Genomic DNA, 19,412 nt, shown 5'->3' with positions numbered 1-19,412 from the left:
TGTATTATTTCATGATTCTGTGGGGGCAAGAATCAGACGGGCTTCGTGGGAATGTCTTTTCTCTGCTCCATGATATCTGGGATGCAGGCTGGGTTGGCTTGCATAGTTGGGGGCTGTGAAGCATCTCTTTTCATGTGGCCTCTTTGCATAACCAGGTCGGGCAACCTCAGGCAGTCAGACTGTTACATGGTGGCTCATGGTTTCTCTTGATGGAAGTAGAAAGTGTCAATTGCCCTAAAGGCCAGGTTCAGAATACACATATCATCATTTTTATTACTCCATTGGTCCAACCAGTCTGGCCATTCCAAATTCAAGATGGGGGACACCAACACCCTATTTCTCCTTGAGAAGTAATATGAGACCAGGTGGAAGAATTTTCAGCTCTCTTTAATCCATCACTGGGGGTCGGGGGGGGGGGTGGGAGTGTTAGCATGGCCACCAGGATCTCATCATGAGCTAGGTGGCCATTCAGTCAATATGTTCTATTTTAGAGTTTTTGTCCCCTGGCCTGGCCTCCAGACTCTAACCACTCCTCTTCTCTTTATATTCCCTCTTGCTTTAGGTTGAATTAGGAATGGAAAGAGAGTGTAGTATGGTGGGGAGGGTGGAGGGCAGAATGATTCTGAGAGGCTGTGGGGGAGGAGCAAGTAATGGCCCAACATATGTCTGCACCATAATCCCCCAAAACCTGGGAATATGTTACTTAACACATCAAAAGGGCTTGGCAAATGGGATGAGCACTAAAATGGTGGGATTATCCAGGTGGGCCCACTCTAAAAACATAAGCCCTGGAAAGCAGAGAACTTCCTCTGGCTGGAGGCAGAGGACATGTGGCAGAATGGGAGGTCAAAGCATGAGAAGGACTTGATCTGCCTTTGTTGGCTTTGATGATAAAGGACGTCATAAGCCAGGGGATGTAGGTGGCTCTAAAGGCTAAGAACGACTGTTGGCTGACAGCATGAAAAATGAGGGAAATGGGGACCTCAGTCTTGAAGTTATATGGATCTGAGTTCTGTCAACACCTTGAATAGCCCAGAAACAGAGTCTCCTCCAGAGCCCCCAGATAAGAGCTTTGTTCCCTCACACATTGATTTTGGGCATGAGACTTCAAGAAAAGAACCCTGGCAAGCTCACAGGATTAGAGAACTGTGAACTAAAATATGGGTTTTCCAAGCACTAAGTTTGTGGTAATTGGCTATGGGAGCAGTAAAAAATGAAGACAGATGCTAATACCTGCTCAAAAGCCAGGGAGGTAAAAATCAAAGCTTCCCAGATAAAGTGTCATGCTGATCTGGCCTGTGCCCTGATGTTGTGCACAAACCCTGTTCCTGTCACCCAGCTTCGGGGGAAACCACAGAGTGAGACATGTCCCCGAGCACCTCCTAAAGACTGGGCATGTGATGCAGGTTCCTGCCCTAGAGAACTGCTTGGGTGGGAAGGCTCCGACAAATGAGAGCCAGGAGCAAGGCCTGTGCCATGGTAGGCTGCGGAGGAGCTATAACCCACATAACGTACCTGGGATGGACGGGGACCACTGCTTTCCCCAGGGGGTCCTGATTTTTCTTTGTCTCTCACCCCCTTGAGGCTAGGCTCTTTCTATCTGCTGGATCATCTCCCTTCCTGCCCCATAGGGAGTTGACCTGGACCAATCTCAGCACCCAGGATGTAGGCCAGGGTCATCTCTGACAGACTCTACCCAACTGATTTTGTTTCCCCAGGGTGACCAATGGCCAGGTCTGAGGAGCAAAGAAGTGCCGCTGGGGTCCCCTGGTGTGCAGAGCTGGATGACACTTTCCTGGGTTCCTCAAGGCCTCTAGAGTACTTCTCTGATCCTTGGGTGACCCAGCCAAGGGCTGAGAGAATTCTTAGGTGGCTCTCAAGGTCATGTCAACTATAGGGCCCTTGGGATGAAGAAAGAATGAGTGTGTTGCTAGAAGGCACTTCTCAGACAGAAAAGCTGGAGGAGATGATGCCTCTGTTAGGGCTCCCACAGAAGTACACCCTGAGATGAGCATCCAGGGGTAGCCATTTCATTTGGGAGATGGTCCTGGGAAGCAATCTAGGGTGCTGGGGAGTGGGGCTGGGAAGAGGAATCCATTGGACCAGTTTCCACAGCGGGTGCCTGGAGCTTAGTCCCCTAGAGAGCCCTGGAAGGTGATAGAACCGCATAGGGATGGGCCTCTGGGGGGCGAGGGAGTTGGACTATTTATACTCCAACCCGTGAATCATTGGTGGAAGGCTGCTGGGGTTGGGGCAATCCTTAGTGCTTCTGCCTGTGGCTTTGGAAGAAGTCCTTGGTACAGAGTGATAAAAGGTCTGAGGATGTGTGGGTCCCTGCTGGTCAGCATTAAAACTGGGTATTTGTTCTGGGCTCTTCCATTAGGGGCCAGTTAGAGAATACTCCACTGCAGCCTTGATCCCTCTGGGTCATCCCAGTTTGGGGCACGATGTGGGAGCTCATTCCTTTGCCTGTGGTTCTGAGGCCCAGTTTGTGTCTGTATCCTGCTCAGGGCCTTACCCTTGGTCTGCTATGGAAGGTTCGGTCTTCCCATCCTTGCCCTGAGCCTGGTCAAGCCTAGCCAGGTCATTGAATAGCAGGTGTGGAGCCTGGAGGGCCCATCTGCTAAAGGCAAGGGTGGGGGCCTATAACTTCTGGCACCCACTGGGGGTGTGGCCTCTGTTTTCTGGCATTGAAGCTTCTTGACCCTGGACAGGACAGGGGCCACACAGGACACATTGGGGCTTGATCTCTGGCTGTCCAGTTTTCTTGGTCTCTGCATCTTGGTGTTGCTTTGCCACCATGGTGGCTGTGGCTGAGGACGGTGTGACGGCCCCTCACCTGGGAAAGCCCCCCAGGACATGGCAGGGACTGATGGAAGTCTGCCCCTTAGAGCTGGGAAAAGGCCTGGTACTTCTGCACTCAGCCAAAGAGTGCAAAGCAGCCAGATCCCCCCAATTTGTGGACTCTTGCTCAAGAATGGACTTTGTCTATCACATGTTCAGGTCTGGACTGTGTGGCTATCAGCCTGGGCTGTGAAGCTCAGAGTGGGAAGGAAACTGACCAGAAATCTCTGTTTGTATGCATTAGCCAAGTGCAAGGTAGTCATCACCTTCAACCAAGGACTCCGGGGAGGGCGCGTGGTGGAGCTGAAGAAGATCGTGGATGAAGCTGTGAAGCACTGCCCAACCGTCCAGCATGTCCTGGTGGCTCACAGGACAGACAACAAGGTCTACATGGGGCATCGGGACATCCCCCTTGAGCAGGTGTGTTTGCTTTGCTCTGTACAGTTGGAGGAGGAGGGGTAATTTTTGGGTAAACTGGGTCTGAGTCTTGTCAGACTGTGGTTTTCAACCTGGATCCCCTAAATGTGCTCAGGGTTCCCCAGTGGTATCTGATGGACTTATATTGTGGTTGGGAAGCTAGAACTCAGATGCAACAAACATACTGAAACAGTGTAACAGAAATGACTGGATCCTTCCCTTTGTGTTCCCTGCATCTGGAGTTGAACTAAGGTAGGATAGAGAAGGCAAACTGAACCCAGTCTGCCAAGTCCTTTAGCCATCAGGTGAGGTGTTTTCAGAGAGGGTGAATAGGGGCAGAGGTTAACTTCCCTGGATGGGACTGTGTATGTCTTCCCCCTCGCAGGAAATGGCCAAGGAGGACCCTGTGTGCGCCCCAGAGAGCATGGACAGCGAGGACATGCTTTTCTTGCTGTACACTTCAGGGAGCACTGGGACCCCCAAGGGACTCGTCCACACCCAGGCAGGCTACCTGCTCTATGCTGCCCTGACACATCGGGTATGTGCCTTGTTGGGGGAGGCTGAGGGTTCGAGGAGTCATGCCTTTGTGGCTGGGCTCTGGGTAGGGAGCCTTCAGAGGCTGGGTTAGGGCTAGAACTCCTGCTATAACCTAGTGCCTGTATGTGTGAGGGGCTAACGTTTCTCCTAGTATGTTCAGGAGCAGTGTGCTCTAAGTTGTGGCACTGGCACTGTGCTTGGGTGGGTGTGGGGCCCAAGTTTCTGTGCTCATTGGAAGAGTCCAGGTCTATAATCTGAGGCTCACTGCTGGCCTTTAGCCCCTCTGCCCCCGTGTCCTTGCCATTGTTTGCTCTGGAGGAGTCTGGCTCTCCTCAGGCCCAACATGCTCCTTTTGCTGCAGCTGTGTTCTGATGCTCAGGGGCCCAGGTGTAAGCACCTAAGGGCCCTCCTGGGCCCCTTCATCCATAAAAAACGTCAAAAATCATATTTTACAACGGAGTTGGTATAGAGATGGATATGTTACTTTTACTTATCAAATGTCTACTTCTACTTAGTAGATCTTTTTTTTTTTTCTTTTTTTCTGGTGTTTAAAGAAAGTAAAACATTTTCATATGCTCTTAAAGGTATTCTGGGCTTGGATCACTGGGGCCACATTTTAAAAGTAAAATTAGAAAAAAAATTTACTTTTCTTAAGGAAACCTAAGTCCATTATATGGGAATTGTGTTACAGTGGCCCACCCTTTAGGGCTTATAAAGAAGATGGTGTGACGTGCTTTTATTCTCATAAATGCATTTGAAAAACAGGACTGATTTGAATGTGGGTGGGTTGGGGGGAGTTTGTGGTTTAATGGGTATCCCTGATCACTTGAGGAATAGTTGACACTTCCTAGGGAGGATTTGGTTTCAAGATAGTGTTTATGGACCTGACTGCAGCAAAAGGTGAAACTCTGCTCTAGCTGGTACCAGCAGCAAAGGGAAGTGACTGACCTGGTGACCAGCAAGCCCAGACTCATCCAAGAAGGGCTCAGACATTGGTCCTGGGTGGTGGTGTCTTTCCTTCCTTGGCCCCCTTCCTCTGTGCTGACCACATTCCTCCCCAGGGGCTGGAGAGAGCCTCCTAGTCCCAGCAAAGTCCAGGGCCCCATTTGGACCCAGTCACTGTGGCTGGGGTTCGGGGAAGAAGGTACTGATTGGCCAGGGTTATTCACATAGGAGGTGATCTCATGAAATGAGTGTGGCAAACAGTGGGGACTGGGAGGCAGGTAGCAGGCATGCACACTGCACATGACACAGTCTCTGAGTGGCAGTGTACTGGTCCCACTGGCAGCCACACACACCCAGGGCTAACAATGTTGAAAGTGAGCCAGCAAGGTGGATGTGGTACAGAACCAGGCAGAGCAGACGAGGTATTATTCATTACAAATGAATAATAAAACAGTTGTCTTCTGCTTCCTGGGTGACCTTGAACATGCCACAGAACTTTCTTCTTCTTTTTTTTTTTTAATTAATTTCCTTTCAGCGTAACAGAATTCATTGTTTATGCACCACACCCAGTGCTCCATGCCATATGTGCCCTCGATAATACCCACCACCTTGTTCCCCCAACCTCCCACCCCCGCCCCTTCAAAACCCTCGGATTGTTTTTCAGAGTCTATAGTCTCTCATGGTTCACCTCCCCCTCCAATTTCTCTCAACTCCCTTCTCCTCCCCATCTCCCCATGTCCTCCATGTTGTTTGTTATGCTCCACAAGTAAGTGAAACCATATGATAATTGACTCTCTCTGCTTGACTTATTTCACTCAGCCACAGAACCTTCTTGACCTCAGTGTTCTCTGGAAAACCCCACCTTTCCTCAGCTTTTGGTGGGGGTGTTGGAAAGACTGATACATCGAGTAAATAAAAATACCTTGGAAAATATAACTACTCAGAGCAAATACCAAGAACTTCACAGAGTAGATCAAATTGTTTCCACCAGTTTACAATAAAGTTAAGATTAGGGAAGCTGTAAATGTGGTGAGAGATTCTTTTTGTGTTTTCCAATTGTTACCAGAGCCCAGTCTGTATGAGCACAAGAAGTCAGGGTATAGGTATCTTTTGAATTTCTCTTCAATAAGAGATGTTTTTTTGAAGCATTAGGAATAGAAACTTTCAGCCTTTTGTAGATGAAAGCATGAACACATGTAAAGGACATTAGGACCGTTGGTTCTTCAGGGAAAAGGATAGTTGGATCTGAAGGAATGACTGGGGTGGGAACTCAGGGTTACCTGCTGGGCCCTTTGGAGCATGGCTGGCCCCAGGCACTTGTTCCTGTTCCCAGAACTGTGGGGAGAGATATCTCCAGCCCCAGGGAAGAGTTGGCAGTTTGGGTCCAAGTTGTACTAAAAATCCTTTCAGTCCCAGAATGCTATGGGGCTTTGGGGGTCAGCATCCTGATTCTCCACAGTAGTGAAATCACAGTCCTCCTTGAAAGAGTCATCCGTCCCCCTTGGGTTACAGCTGCACGGGGCCCAGGCTGTCTCAAGACCACTGTACTGTATGCAGACTTCTGGAGAATCTCAGTGTTCATTTGGGACAGCAAGAAACTGGGTCACTCACCCGAAGATTTTAAAGAAAATCTTTTCATTGGAAAACAGAATACAGAGTAGAATCCAGACAACCACCCAAATCAACTGTGTGGCTTGATGAATTATGAAAAGGCAAACTCCACTTTGGTCACAGAAGCCCTTCCTCCTGTCTGACCACAGTCCCTCCCTGTATCCTGACTGGTAGCGTCATGGTCCTGTGTTTCCCCTCTTCTAGTTTTGTCACCCAGCATGTGTCCCCTGATCCTATAGCTTAACTCTTGCCTGCTGACACTTCTTTGAGATGTCTTTTAAGCCTTTTTTAACCTGTTGGTTCTCTGCCCCTTCCGTTTCCTTACACTTTCCTGTGGCACCTAGCAATTTTATTCCTCTGTCCTCTGTGTTTCCTGAAAAGGGACATTCGGATCCAGGCTCTGATAGGACTCTGTGGCGAGAATACAGGAGACACATAGTCTCTCTGCTCAGGCTCTCAGAAGTTGATGATGCTTGAGGCATTTCTTGGTCTTTTTGGCTTTCATGTTTTTGCAATTTGTAAGGGATCTAAGAAGATTGTGGTATAACTAATGCAGGGTGCCCTTATTTTAGACTTATAACTAGATGAGGTTTTACCTGTGGGTACACTTGTGGCCACCACCTGCATCCAGATGTGGGGTGTCTCCAGCTCTTAAAGGCACTGGCACCACCCCCAAAGTCCCCCCCAGTGGGGCCGGCACTTGCACGACCTCCAGCATACAGATTAGCTTTGGTTGGCTGGGGCTCATGCAATATATGCCTGGAGTCTGGCTTCTTTCACTGTCACCTGTGAGAGTCGGCATGTTGTAGGTGACAGTAACTCTGTCTTGTCACTGCTGTAGCAGCACAGAGCCCCAGCAATGGACTTGTTTTTCCTGCTCTTGGTAGCATTTACAGAACAGTGTTAGTGACCTGTGGGAATGTGGGGTGACAGGCTCCTGATGGCCTCTCCTGTTTCTACAGCTTGTGTTTGACTACCGGCCAGGTGACGTCTTTGGCTGTGTGGCCGACATTGGCTGGATCACAGGACACAGCTATGTGGTGTACGGACCCCTGTGTAATGGAGCAACCAGCGTCCTTTTTGAGAGTACCCCGGTTTACCCTGATGCTGGTGAGGACGGGGAATGCACACAGGGTCCCCCCGAGGGAGCTGGAGGAAGGAGAAGTTCACAGGAGGGTGGAGTAGAGGTCTTTGCTCTGGCCCGGCTCTGGTCCTTGTGGTCCTGTGGCAGAGCTGCCGAATTCTTTGCCCTGCGAGGTGGGCTGGGGCTAGGGGTGGTGTCTGCAGTAGGATGAGATAAGTCATAGATTTGTCACTGAAAGCCATCTCAGGACAGCCCACTCCAGTGTTCCTGTCCCCCTAGCAAACTGGGTGCCTTGGGCCATCCCCTTAGTACTGTTCCTTTCTCCTCTCTGGCCACCTGACCAGATCCAGCCCTTCCTCAACCCCCAGGCCAGCTGCCAACCTCCCGTTACCCCAGATGGAGGGGACTTTCTCCAGCTCTGTGCCTGTGCTCTCTGTTAGACAACATTGCCTGTGGCCTGGAGCCACGTCCATGAATGGAGATCACTTTGAGGACCCACATCGTGCTCACCTTGGCATCTTCCTCCAAGGCAGCACAAAACCCCAAGAATTTGTTGTAATGCCATGGAATGGTGGTGGCTCTGCCAGGAGGCTCTTGCCAAACCCTCCACGGTGCTAACAGTGATGTGTGTGGAACTTCTTTGTCACCTCCCCTGCTCCTCTCCAGCCCCCTGATGGGCTAGGATGCACTCTCAGATAAATGAGCAGGCCATCTTAGGTATGATCTCAGGCATGCCACTTCAGCCCCTCGAAGCTCTGCTCATTCCGTGTGTAGAGCCGTGGTGGCTAGTTGTGGGGGATTGTGGGGAACCAGGTGAGTGAGTGCTGGAGAATTGCCCTCCTCCCCAAGGCTCGCTCAGTGGTGGCTGCCGCTGTGCCAGGGGAAGCACCAGTCACCTCCTTAGAGACCATTTTGGTGTGACTGAACACAAGTTCTATGTCAGTACGACATGGGTTATTTTTTAAAATTCACAGTGTTACCTCTTTGAACCGATCCTTGTTGTATCTTTTGGGTTACACCCTGTGAATGCAGCCATCCAGAGCCAGATGGAGGCTGTTGCCAAATGTGCCAGCCCTGGATGTGGGGTATGCTGGGAGATGATTGCCATGGGGAGTCCCTTCTCAGAGGGCTCCCTTCCCATCCCATCGATGGGTCGTTGGGATTCCATTTCTGTAGAACACAGGTATTTGCCTGTATCCAGGGCACAGTAACTGTTGACTGATTTCTAAATAAGTTAGATAATGTGTGGTGGGCTCAGACTGACAGTGAACTTGGGCCCTTCTGTAGGTCGATACTGGGAGATGGTGCAGAGGTTAAAGATCAATCAATTCTATGGGGCCCCGACGGCTGTCCGGCTGTTGTTGAAATACGGCGACTCCTGGGTGAAGAAGTATGACCGCTCTTCCCTGAGGACCCTGGGGTCAGGTGAGTGGCCCACCGTGGGGCAGAACCAGTGCAGGCTTCCACATGGTTTTAATCATGAAGACTGTGTGGCTGTGTCTGTGGTGAATTCAAACAGTGCCAGGCTAAATAGGAAACAGATGTCCCTGCTCCTAAGCAGCTTCCTGGAGGCCCTGGCTGATCATGGCCTGGGGCACAACACTCAGACGTTTCTGTGCTTCATCTTTATTATGAAAACCTGGTAAAGAAGCTCAAGCCCTTCTTTAGTGGCCGCATGGGATTGCAGTATGAGGGGAATTGACTGTGGGTCACGAATGTGCTCCCCTGTGCTGGGGGCCGACAACCCCCAAGGAATATGGTAAGCGCACTGTGCTGTGTGCTGCTCTTGCTGTAGATATTTCCAAAGCACAGGGCTGCAAGATCCAAGATTATCTCTGCTCGTGATTTTGATAGAGGTGGCCAAGCCCCATGAACGCACTTTGGAAGAGGATGTGGGGTTAGTTCAGGTGATATGGGTGAGGTGGCGGGTACCCAATCCCTTTCTGTCTCCTTTTCCTGACTCCTGTCATTTCCGCCCCTACACATGCTGTCAGTAGGGGAACAGGGCGGGGAGGCCCTCTGTGCTCCTTCAGTGAGTACTTGGATCTGCTCAGTGGTTTCCCATGGCGGAAGCATGTGGGGCAGGTCCCACCAGGGATATGGCTTGCTGCCAATTCATCCATGGGCAAGGGAGCTCAGGAAAGCATATGTATGTCACTCAGCAGTGACGAAGCACTGTTGCATGCCCTAGGCCCTGGTTCACTCTGTTCCCCTTGCCTGTGCCCCACTGCCCCTCCCCACCTCTGGGGATTCCATCCTTCTTTCAAGGCCCTTCTCTGTGCCCCTTCTCCCATGGAGTTCCATAGCTGCTCTGGACCTCAGGCTCTCTGCTCTCAGACAGATCTGTATTCTGCGCTTGGATATCTGTTCTGCTGACTGACTGGGTGGTCAGCTCCCCAAAGTCACAGCCGTCTGTGTCCTTAGCACCCTACTATGGGTCAGTGAGGGTGAGTGAGAGCTGACTGTTCACTGCAAAGCTGAAGGGCAGGCCCAGGAGCAGAAGGCCCAAATGTTGTTCTGAGGGTTCAGTACCCAGATGCTGGCATGTCCAGGGCAGTTACTACCCAGCAGGGCAGCTTCCTGCCCAGGACGACCTATGTCCTTGCCTGGGAGATGTGTTTTCATGTGCTCAGCTCCCCCCTACTAAGGGCCTGCCTTGTGGTTGGGGTCAGTTGGTATCTAGATGACCAAGTCCTTGGAGTTTTCAAGGTGGGGTCAGCAGAGATGCTGAGATGCCTCTCTTGGCACGTTCCCTCTGTGGAGGGCAAAGCCTGCGTGTCCTGAAGGGAGTCATGTGGTTGGACAAGACCTACCCTCCAACACCGGGGCTGTGAGGTGCTCCTGCACTCTGAGCCTGGCATTGCTTGGGGCCCAAGGGGAGGTGGAGGGCTACAGAAACTCAGATCCTCCAGGTGTCATCTGCAGACCACCTAAGTGGGCCCAGGAGCTGGGTCAGGTTAGTGGTGAAGGGAGGTTTGAGTTTCCAGACGTGCTCTGCTAAGAAAGACTCACAAGGACCCCGGTGACAAGACGAATGCTCCAAGTGCTTCAGAAGGAGGTCCCCAACCCTTGCCTTAGAGTGGGGGAGCCCATCCTAGCTCAAAGCTGCCTCATCCAGGCATCCCCTTAGCCAGACAGGCTTCTGGGGTCCTCACTCTGTAAGTCACCAGACCCACTTCCTCTCCTGGACCAGGCATGGAGCAGCTCTGCACCAGGGAGCACACACGGAGCCTTCTCCAGACTCTGTGTGTTTTGCTAGTGTTGTGGGCACATTCCTGCCACGTAACCAGCACTGAGAGGAGAGTCCTACAGAGGTTCCCTTGGGACCCGGTTGTTACTAAGTAGTGGTGGCAGGCAGACAAACAGCACTGGGCATCTACTCACCTGGGAGGAATGTGGATCAGTAAGCTGCATGCTTGGCCAGGGCCCATGTGGTGCTGTCCCCCACTGAGGCTCCACAGCTCTGGCTGCTTCCTGACATCTGAATTAGCCCTCCCAGCACACCACGCTGCGGGTGAATTGATTCATTTAATCCTACCAGTCAGCAGAACCCAGCTTCCTCAGGAACTTTTACCCCAAGATTTGCTTTACAATTTCTTTTAACTTTTAATTTCACAAGTGACACATAGCTATCCTCTTGTTGAGAAAAAGAAATAGTTGGAACATTGTCATGCATGACGTCCCCGGTGAGCGTGGCTCCAGGCAACCCTGCTGCTTATGCCCCTTCTGAGCCCTTCTGCACAGTCATGTTCCTGTGAGAGACACAGCATGTTTCTAAGATGTCTGCTTTCATGTAAACATGATCTCACTGTGCTCTCGTCCTAGTGTGTACTTTAACTCAGCAACATGCAGTTTTCCCCACCACTCTGCTTTGTGAAAACTTGATTTTACCCTGGAGTGGGGGCTGCCGTGGGCGTGGTCTGGTGGTCTTGCCCCTGTGGTTGGAGATCTGGGCTGCTGGCAGTTTCTCAGTGTACCTTATGGCAGCCTCTTAACCCCCTCGTGGGTGTGGGTGAGTGCAGGAGTAATGTACACAACACCCAGCCCCCATGTGACCAGCACGGGAGCCCCTGGCCAGGTCAGGCCGTGGTGCATTGTGGGTAGTCGTGAGCAAGAGGCAACCAGAGTGGGAGTGTTTCACTGTTCTAGCAGTGGTATGTGTAAGCTGGTCAATTCTGGCTGAGTGCCAGTCTTATATGGCTGTTTCATTAGGGTCATAGCTTAGCCACTGGGGCTGCACCACTGACTGGGTGGCTTATAAACAACATGAATTTATCTGTCACAGTTGTGGGGGCTGATTGTCCCAAATCAAAGTGCCAGCATGATTGTCTTCTGGCGACGGCCCCTTCCTGGGTTTATAGATGGTGCCTTTTCCCTGAGTCCTTACATGAGTGAGGGGAAGAGGGAGCTCTGTGTGGTCTGTTTTGTAAGAACACTAACCCCGTTCCAGAGGGCTTCATGACCTCCCAAAGGCCTTACCTCCCAATACTATCATCTTTCGGGGTTAAGATGTCAACATATGAAATCTTGGCGGGGGGGCCCACACACCTGGAGGTTACAGTGGGTAAACACTGAGAAGTTGGGTTGTAGAGTCCTAGGGTAGAAGCCCATTTATTTGTGTGTGTGTGGGAACATATATACGTAGCAGTTGTTATATTATACACACAGTTGACCTTTAAACAACATGTGCTTGAACGGTGTGGGCCCTACTTACACATGGATTTTTTCCCATAAATGCAGTACAGGACTGTAAATGTATATTCTTTATGATTTAATTTTTTTTTAAAGATTTATTTATTTGATAGAGAGATAGAGAACAAGAAAGGGAACATAAGCAGGGGGAGTGGGAGAGGGAGAAGCAGGATTCCTACCCAGCAGAGAGCCCGATGTGGGGTTTGAACTTGGACCCCGGGATCATGACCCGAGCCAAAGGCAGACTCTTAACGACTGAGCCACCCAGGCACCTCTTTTTATGATTTTGTTAATTTTTTTCCTTATCTTTGGCTAACTTACTTGTAAGAATACAGTATGTTGATACATACAACATACAAAATGTGGGGTAAACGTTTATGTTATCAGTGAGGCTTCTGGTCAACAGCAGGCTATCAGTAGTCAAGTTTTACTTAACTTAGTTATATATAAATAAAGTCCCAGTTATACTCAGATTTTTGGCCGCCTAGGATGCTGACACCCCTACCCCTGTGGTGGTCAACCACCAACTGTGTACATGTATCTAAAACCGCCACCCAGATCAAGCCTTAGAAATTTCCAGACCCTGGAATATTCCCTTACGGCCCCTCCCAGTCAGTAACCACACCCCCCAACACACACCCAGCTTTTGACCATGCCATGCAGGGACGCAGGGACTGATGCGCTTGTCCTTGAACTTCGAGCAGCAGGGTTCAGGCGGCTTATGTGGCTCCTGTGTCTGCAGGGCCGCAACTATCCAGGCAGCCCTGCTGAGGGTGGCTGCGGTTCCGTTCTTGTGCTCTCACGCTGTGTATCTCGTGGACACAGACGGTTTACTTCTCTGTCCCCCTCTTGATGGCACTTCTGGTTTTTAACTGCAGTGATCATCCTCATGTGTGAGCACATCTGCTCTCTTTTCTGTAGGTCATATGCCAGGAGTGATGTTCTTGCGAATAAGATAAGCATAGGTGTAGCTTTAGTCGATTTCTACCACAGTTTCCTAAGTAGCCGCATCAGGTGTGAGTGCTGCTGTGTATTAACAGACACATTCAGTTTCTACCGGCTGCGTACCACATCACACTCCTGTACTGTACTGTTTCTCTGACGTTGCTTTTTTTTTTTTTTTTAAGTGAAGTGAAAGTGTATTAAGTGAAAGTGAGAACAGGAAGGAAAGAAAAAAAACTCTCTAGAGGGAGAAGGATTCCGATTGGGCTGCCAGTCCATCTTTCATGGTTAGTCTTTTATAGGAAACCGACCAGGGAACTGAAATCTTTGATTTCACCACTGATGATTACTTCTCCTTTGAATATCTCATCTCTGATATCTAAGACAAACGAGGTCGTCTGCTTCTGCTCCCTTATCTCTGGTTTCCTCACACCTCAGCATTTCTGGGATTTTGGGTAAGCCTAACTGTGTAGCCCCCTACCTATCTCTCCTACCTGGCCCTGCCTGTCCCTTACTCATTTTTTGTGTTTACAGCACTCCTAAAGGTAACCCCGAACCCGTTAGCAGTCACTCCCCATCTCCTCCAACTGCCCTTTTCCCCTACCCCGACTCTAAAGCAGCCATGAATCTAACTTTCTGTCTGTCTAGAGTTGCTTATTCTGAACAGTTCATATACATGGAATTACATATAAGGGTGTTACACACAAGTAATGAATCATTGAACACTACATCAAAAACTAATGATGTATTTTATGTTGGCTAATTGAACATAATAAAAAAATAGAAAGCTACTGGCCAAAATTGGAAGATAAAATAAAAGTAAAAAGAAAAAAAAATTAATGAGGGGTCCCTGGGATGTTCAGTTGGTTATGGCTATTTGAGTTTTTTTTCTCTCACATTCTAGGCAACTTTTAAATTTTTGACCTGATGGTGAAAATATCTGGTAATTTGTATTCTTTGACAGCACAAATGTGATGAATCTCACTGTTTTTTCAAGTTTCTTCTTATGTCCTTTAGGGAAATTACAGAGCTGTTTTCCCTGTAGAAACCTATCCTTTTTGGTTTCAGGTTTTTGAGGTCTGTTATATTGTTTCTCCTTTTGTGTGTGGTTTCAGTGGGAGAACCGATCAACTTAGAGGCCTGGGAGTGGCTCCACAAGGTGGTGGGGGACAGCAAATGCACGCTGGTGGACACATGGTGGCAGACAGGTGAGAGTCCCTGAGGAGAAGGGCCCCGGGCATGCCTTCGGAACCTGGCACCAGGCTCCCTCATGGTGTATGATAGCACGTGAGAACATGTGCTCCAAGAACCGAGTCTTGGAGGGTCAAGTGTGAGTGAGGCTCTGTGATTGCCGTCCAGCACTGCTAATGCCTCAGCCCCTCAGCACACGTGGTGGTTGGAAATCCCAGTGTCTGCAGTAAGAGGCAGAGCCGGGCTGAAGGATTGCAGCTGGAGGACTCGGGATGTGTAATGATGTCTCTGAGCCTTGGGTTCCTCATTTGTGAAGTGGGAGTGCTCCACTACAGGCCCCATGAGGAGGGACGGAGGTGATAGAACTGCTGTATGTTGTCCGAGGTCTGACAGGTAGTAGGTGCTTAGCTAAACGGTCATTTTCCATTGGGCCCGCATGCCCAAAACAAGCACAACTGATGCAGATGGGCTGACTATAAGGGATCAGAGTCTAAATTTAGATTTTAGTGGGAAAGACCTTTGTTCTTCTGTGCCATTTGGTTTTTCTCTGCCCTCTCTCCTCTGGAGTATCGGACTTACTGGGATGTTCAGGGCAAGAGACCACCCCGGATGTAATAAATGTAGCCAACTGGGATCTTGTTCTTCAAGAAGCCAGAAAGTGAGGTAGTGCAAATAGCTCCATTCTCCATTTGGGAAGGCTCAGGACGGAGGCTCTCTGCAGCTGAGTCTCCTGAGGCACTTCCTTGCAGGCTGCGAGAGGGAAGTGCCAAAGAAAATACTTGAGAACAGAACTGTGGGCATTGCTTTTCATTGTTTGGAGTGTGGGGGTGGGGAGCACTGGCCCAGAAGCAGAATTCCTCTTCCTGTGCAAGCAGGTGGACTCTGTCCTTTTCTGCAGAGCTGAGGATGAGGGGAGGCAGCACCTGTCCCTGTGGAGTGCCCCGGCTCCTGGGACTGACCCCTCTGCTTTGGGCCCACATCTTATTTCCGCAGAACCCAAGTCTGGTCTTGCCTCAGAAAGATATCTTTGTGTCACTGGGGGCCAAATAGGGACAAACACCCATCTCCCACCCGGGGGCAGCACTTGTGTATCCATTACGGACCCCTGATGGCATGTCTAGATAAACATCTCAGTAGCTCCTGGGTCCAGTGTGCAGTTCTTCTCTATGTTCCCTGCAGAAACGGGTGGGATCTGCATTGCACCACGGCCCTCAGAAGAAGGAGCAGAGATCCTCCCTGGCATGGCAATGAGGCCCTTTTTTGGCATTGTCCCAGTGCTCATGGACGAGAAGGTAAGGCCTGGTGGAGGCATCCCCTTCCTGTGTGCTTGCCCTGCTGAGCTCCTGGTGCTCCTGTCTGCCTTCCTGGCCTCCCCTGCCCACTCTCTCATGTCACACAGGCCCAGCTCTGGTGGGTGGCAGAAGGGTGTGTGTTCACTGCAGCATCTCCTCAAGGACACACACTTGAAATCCCTGTGTAGAGTGAGCCCTGGTCCTCCTGGACCTCCATCTCAGGCTGGATTCTTGCGGAGGGGAAGGGCAGTTCCTTTTGGGGCACGCTTGTCATTTTTCACATTTCTGTTTTCACGTATTTCTCTGGTACTTCCATCTGTCATTTCTCAGAAGAACATTATTAGTTCTTTGCTTCTCAAGCAGAATCTGTGCGTTCTCTCACACATGGGTCTCTGGGTCCACAGGGAAAGGTCGTGGAGGGCGGTAACGTATCTGGGGCTCTATGCCTGTCCCAGGCCTGGCCAGGCATGGCAAGAACCATCTATGGAGACCACAAGAGATTCATGGAGGCCTACTTCAAGCCTTACCCAGGTGAGCCAGCTAAAGTGGATTGTACCATGCGTTTCTCCACACCCTGGGGATCTTAGGCTCAGAAAATGTCTTTAAGGTAATGATGACTGAGTGTAGTGCGGTGACACTTTGGAGTTGGAGTCCTGCCCCTCCCCCTCAGCTCCCTGAGCCTCCTGGTCTCTAGAGTGGGCAGGGTCCCTAGGGTTTAAGTGGAGCGGCATGCAGAGCCTGAAGCACCTGGCCCTTGGTGTGCACACCACACCTTAGGCTACTAGGAAGGAAGAATGAAGAAACCACTCCAGAAAACTGGCCTGATGTCTGGCTTCAAGTTTTCTTCTGGCTTACTTTTAATTTTTTTCCTGGTTTGCTTTATGTCATTGGGCTGGAAGGTTATGTACACATTGTGCCTGTTGGAACCCTTCATCTTCATTCTCAAGTTTGTGAATGAGCCTCACTTTGGGGGATGCTTGGGTGTGCTCTTTGCCTATCATCTACTTCCCAGATGTTTGCAGCTGTGACATGGTCAGAACTCTGCCGATTTGGAGCCACTGCCCTTACTCTAGCACACACCCAGATGGTACCATCTAGAAAAGTGTCTCTACAAGGGGTTGGCAGGAGGGTGGGGAGGCAGGAAGTCATCAGAGCTGGGGTTTTGGGGATTTCTTCCATAGAGTGAGGTCGGGGTGTGTGTCTTGCTGTGTCCCTCATGGAGGGGTGGGAGCCCTGCTGGGTCCTGGTTCAGAGGTATTGCTGCTGAATACCTCTGCATACCTCTGAATACCGCTGCACCCCACTGTGATGCAGGCCACTACTTCACTGGTGATGGGGCGTACCGGACAGAAGGCGGCTACTACCAGATCACAGGGCGGATGGATGATGTCATCAACATCAGCGGCCACAGGCTGGGGACTGCAGAAATCGAGGACGCGATGGTGAGCACAGTTGGGTCTCTTTTGCTTGGGTACCTCTGGGAGGCCTTGGATTGACCTACTCAGGCAGTTGGTTCATCTGGATGTTTTGTCTTGTGTTCTGAACAGGCTAACCATCCTGCTGTGCCAGAGACCGCTGTCATTGGCTATCCCCACGACATCAAAGGAGAAGGTGAGCGCCCACCAAAGGTGCTCCTCATTCCTGGTCTTACGCACACTGTGGCACTTTGTAAAAGGAACGGACTCTGGGAATGGGTGGTCGGGGTTTTGAATGCATTAAGCTGTCGCTTTCTTCTGTCCCAGGTGGAGACTTTGGGTGAGGAGACTTGATAGCCTGTATGTTAGACAAGGGTCAGATTTCTGAAATGTCCTAGCTCTGCCGTCCTTTGAGGGCACACATCCATAGGAGCTAGGACGTAGTTGGCCCCTGCTGATCTTGGGAGTTTCCTCCTCTGTCCATGTGCGCATGGCAGCTCAGTTATGGAGGGTGCCCATGAAATACACAATCCTCCTCACAGCATCTCCTTGCACGTGCTCAGGCGCAGTGCCCCGGGCAGCTGCCATGGGGACCAGCAGACAAGCCCTTGGTGTGGGCCCTTGTGCAGCTCTGGGATTCTTTTTGGAAGAATCTAACCTGTGGTTCCCACTGTAGCTGCTGAATGATAACCAGAATAGTCTTTATTTGAAGACACCCATTGTTCTAAAGTCTCCCAGTGTCTAAGTGGGTGGATCTGGGCAGGGGCAGGGACACCTGAGTATTGTAATGCCCAGTGCATGGTGGTCACACTCACTTGGCCTGGTGTGACCTGGATGCTTGCTGACTATATGCCACACTGCTGGGCAGGCCATCCTACACTGCCTGGGCAAGCACCCTGGGAAGGGCTCTTGCCCTCTTGCTGTCAGGGGCATCCTCTGTCTCAGCATGCTCCAGGGTCATCAGCCTTCCTGCCACATTTGTGTGCTACAGTTCCATTAACTACTCAAACACCTTATCTAAATTGACCCATTGTAAAATTTAACATTCATGTAAACACTTTTTGAAAAACGACTTTATTTACTTGTCAGAGAGACAGAGGAAAAGAGGGAAGGAAAGAGAGAGAGAGAGAGATTGAGAGCACCAGTAGGGGGAGTGGCAGGTAGTGGGAGAAGCAGGGTCCCTGCTGGGCAAGGAGCCCAATGCAGGATTTGATCCCAGAATCCTGGGATCATGACCTGGGCAGAAGGCAGACACTTAAGAGATTGACCCACCAAGGCATCCTATTTGAACACTTGAAAACGCATTTTTCAGTTTCCCTGGGAAGCATATGTCCATGAGGCTGGCCTCTTCCTTAGCAGGAGACTGGAATGCATGAGAGCAGTCAGGGGTAGGAAGGAAGGGAGGGAGAGGATGGGGAGGGAGGGAGGGAGGGGATAGGAACAAGTCCTCTCATGTGAGACTCAGAGGCCTTGGGTCAGCTTGCATCCCTGTTAGCAGAAGCCGCAGCCCAAGTCACTCTGGGATCAGTAGGCCTTCTACTGCCCACCAGGCTGCTGGGGAGAATGTTTGTATCGTGGCTATGATGATACACATTTTTCTGATTTCTGACGCTCAAGCACCTATGCATTCATAATACATGAACAACAGCAGTAGCTGTTGGCTACCTCTTTATTCGCACTCCCTGTGTTTGCACGTGGTCTGGCTGAGGAGAGTTCCTGATCTGGTCTTGTCTGATTAGGACCCAGACTTGGCGAGGAACAGAAGTCCCTGCCTCGTAGAGCTTACTCGCTGGAGGGTCAGGGTGTGGAGGGGAGAGACAGACAATAAGCAGTAAATACAAGCAATGAGGAAACTACATAGTAGGTTAGGTGGTGTGTGCCATGGGGAGAATTAATTAAGATGGGGTTGGATTGGTGCAGGTATACACAGGCTGAATGTATGTAGGAACTTCATGTATGCAAGGGGCACTGCAGGTCCTTGAGGGAAGATAGACTGTTCACAGTGCTGCTGGGATGGCTCATGTGGAGAAACAATGGAATTCGATCTCTGTGTCTCACATATGCAAGATTATCCCAGGTGGATTGAAAAGAAATGTAGAGACCTGTGGGAACCACTGTTAATCCTTTCTGGAACATGGTAGGCTACTGACAAACAAGACTTAGTGTTTCTGCTAAAATATGGGTTGGCCAGCGCTGCCCAGCCAAGCTTCCAGCCAGGATGGAGCTCCCTGTCCAGGACTGTAGCTACAAGCTACAAATGGCTCATGCCACCCAGGAACTACATGTTAACCTTAATTTCATTTACATTTAAATAGCTACTATGGCTAGGGCCCACCATTTTGGACACATACCCATAGGATTAGTGGCACGTGCTATGTTCTCATGCACCATGTCAAAGGATTGGGTAGTACGTCTCCTGTGAACCCACATTATGGGCTACTT

General features: G+C 50.4%; 1 protein-coding gene across 1 annotated transcript in view; it reads left to right on the top strand.

Annotated features, from left to right (window-relative positions):
• ACSS1 (acyl-CoA synthetase short chain family member 1) overlaps positions 1–19,412 on the top strand; it is a 61,509-nt gene that overhangs the window by 32,473 nt on the left and 9,624 nt on the right. Inside the window, exons 4-12 of the mRNA XM_080813108.1 lie at positions 3,089–3,264; positions 3,647–3,799; positions 7,317–7,464; positions 8,726–8,863; positions 14,188–14,280; positions 15,443–15,555; positions 15,960–16,086; positions 16,870–16,997; positions 17,103–17,166. Coding sequence (XP_080669234.1) covers positions 3,089–3,264; positions 3,647–3,799; positions 7,317–7,464; positions 8,726–8,863; positions 14,188–14,280; positions 15,443–15,555; positions 15,960–16,086; positions 16,870–16,997; positions 17,103–17,166 — 1,140 coding nt within the window. The remainder of the gene's footprint in view (positions 1–3,088; positions 3,265–3,646; positions 3,800–7,316; positions 7,465–8,725; positions 8,864–14,187; positions 14,281–15,442; positions 15,556–15,959; positions 16,087–16,869; positions 16,998–17,102; positions 17,167–19,412) is intronic.

Source organism: Martes martes (genome assembly GCF_963455335.1).
Source record: "Martes martes genome assembly, chromosome: 9".
Taxonomy (NCBI): Eukaryota; Metazoa; Chordata; class Mammalia; order Carnivora; family Mustelidae; genus Martes; species Martes martes.
The sequence above is the reverse complement of the archived record's forward strand: the minus strand, read 5'-3'. Positions and strand labels throughout refer to the sequence as shown.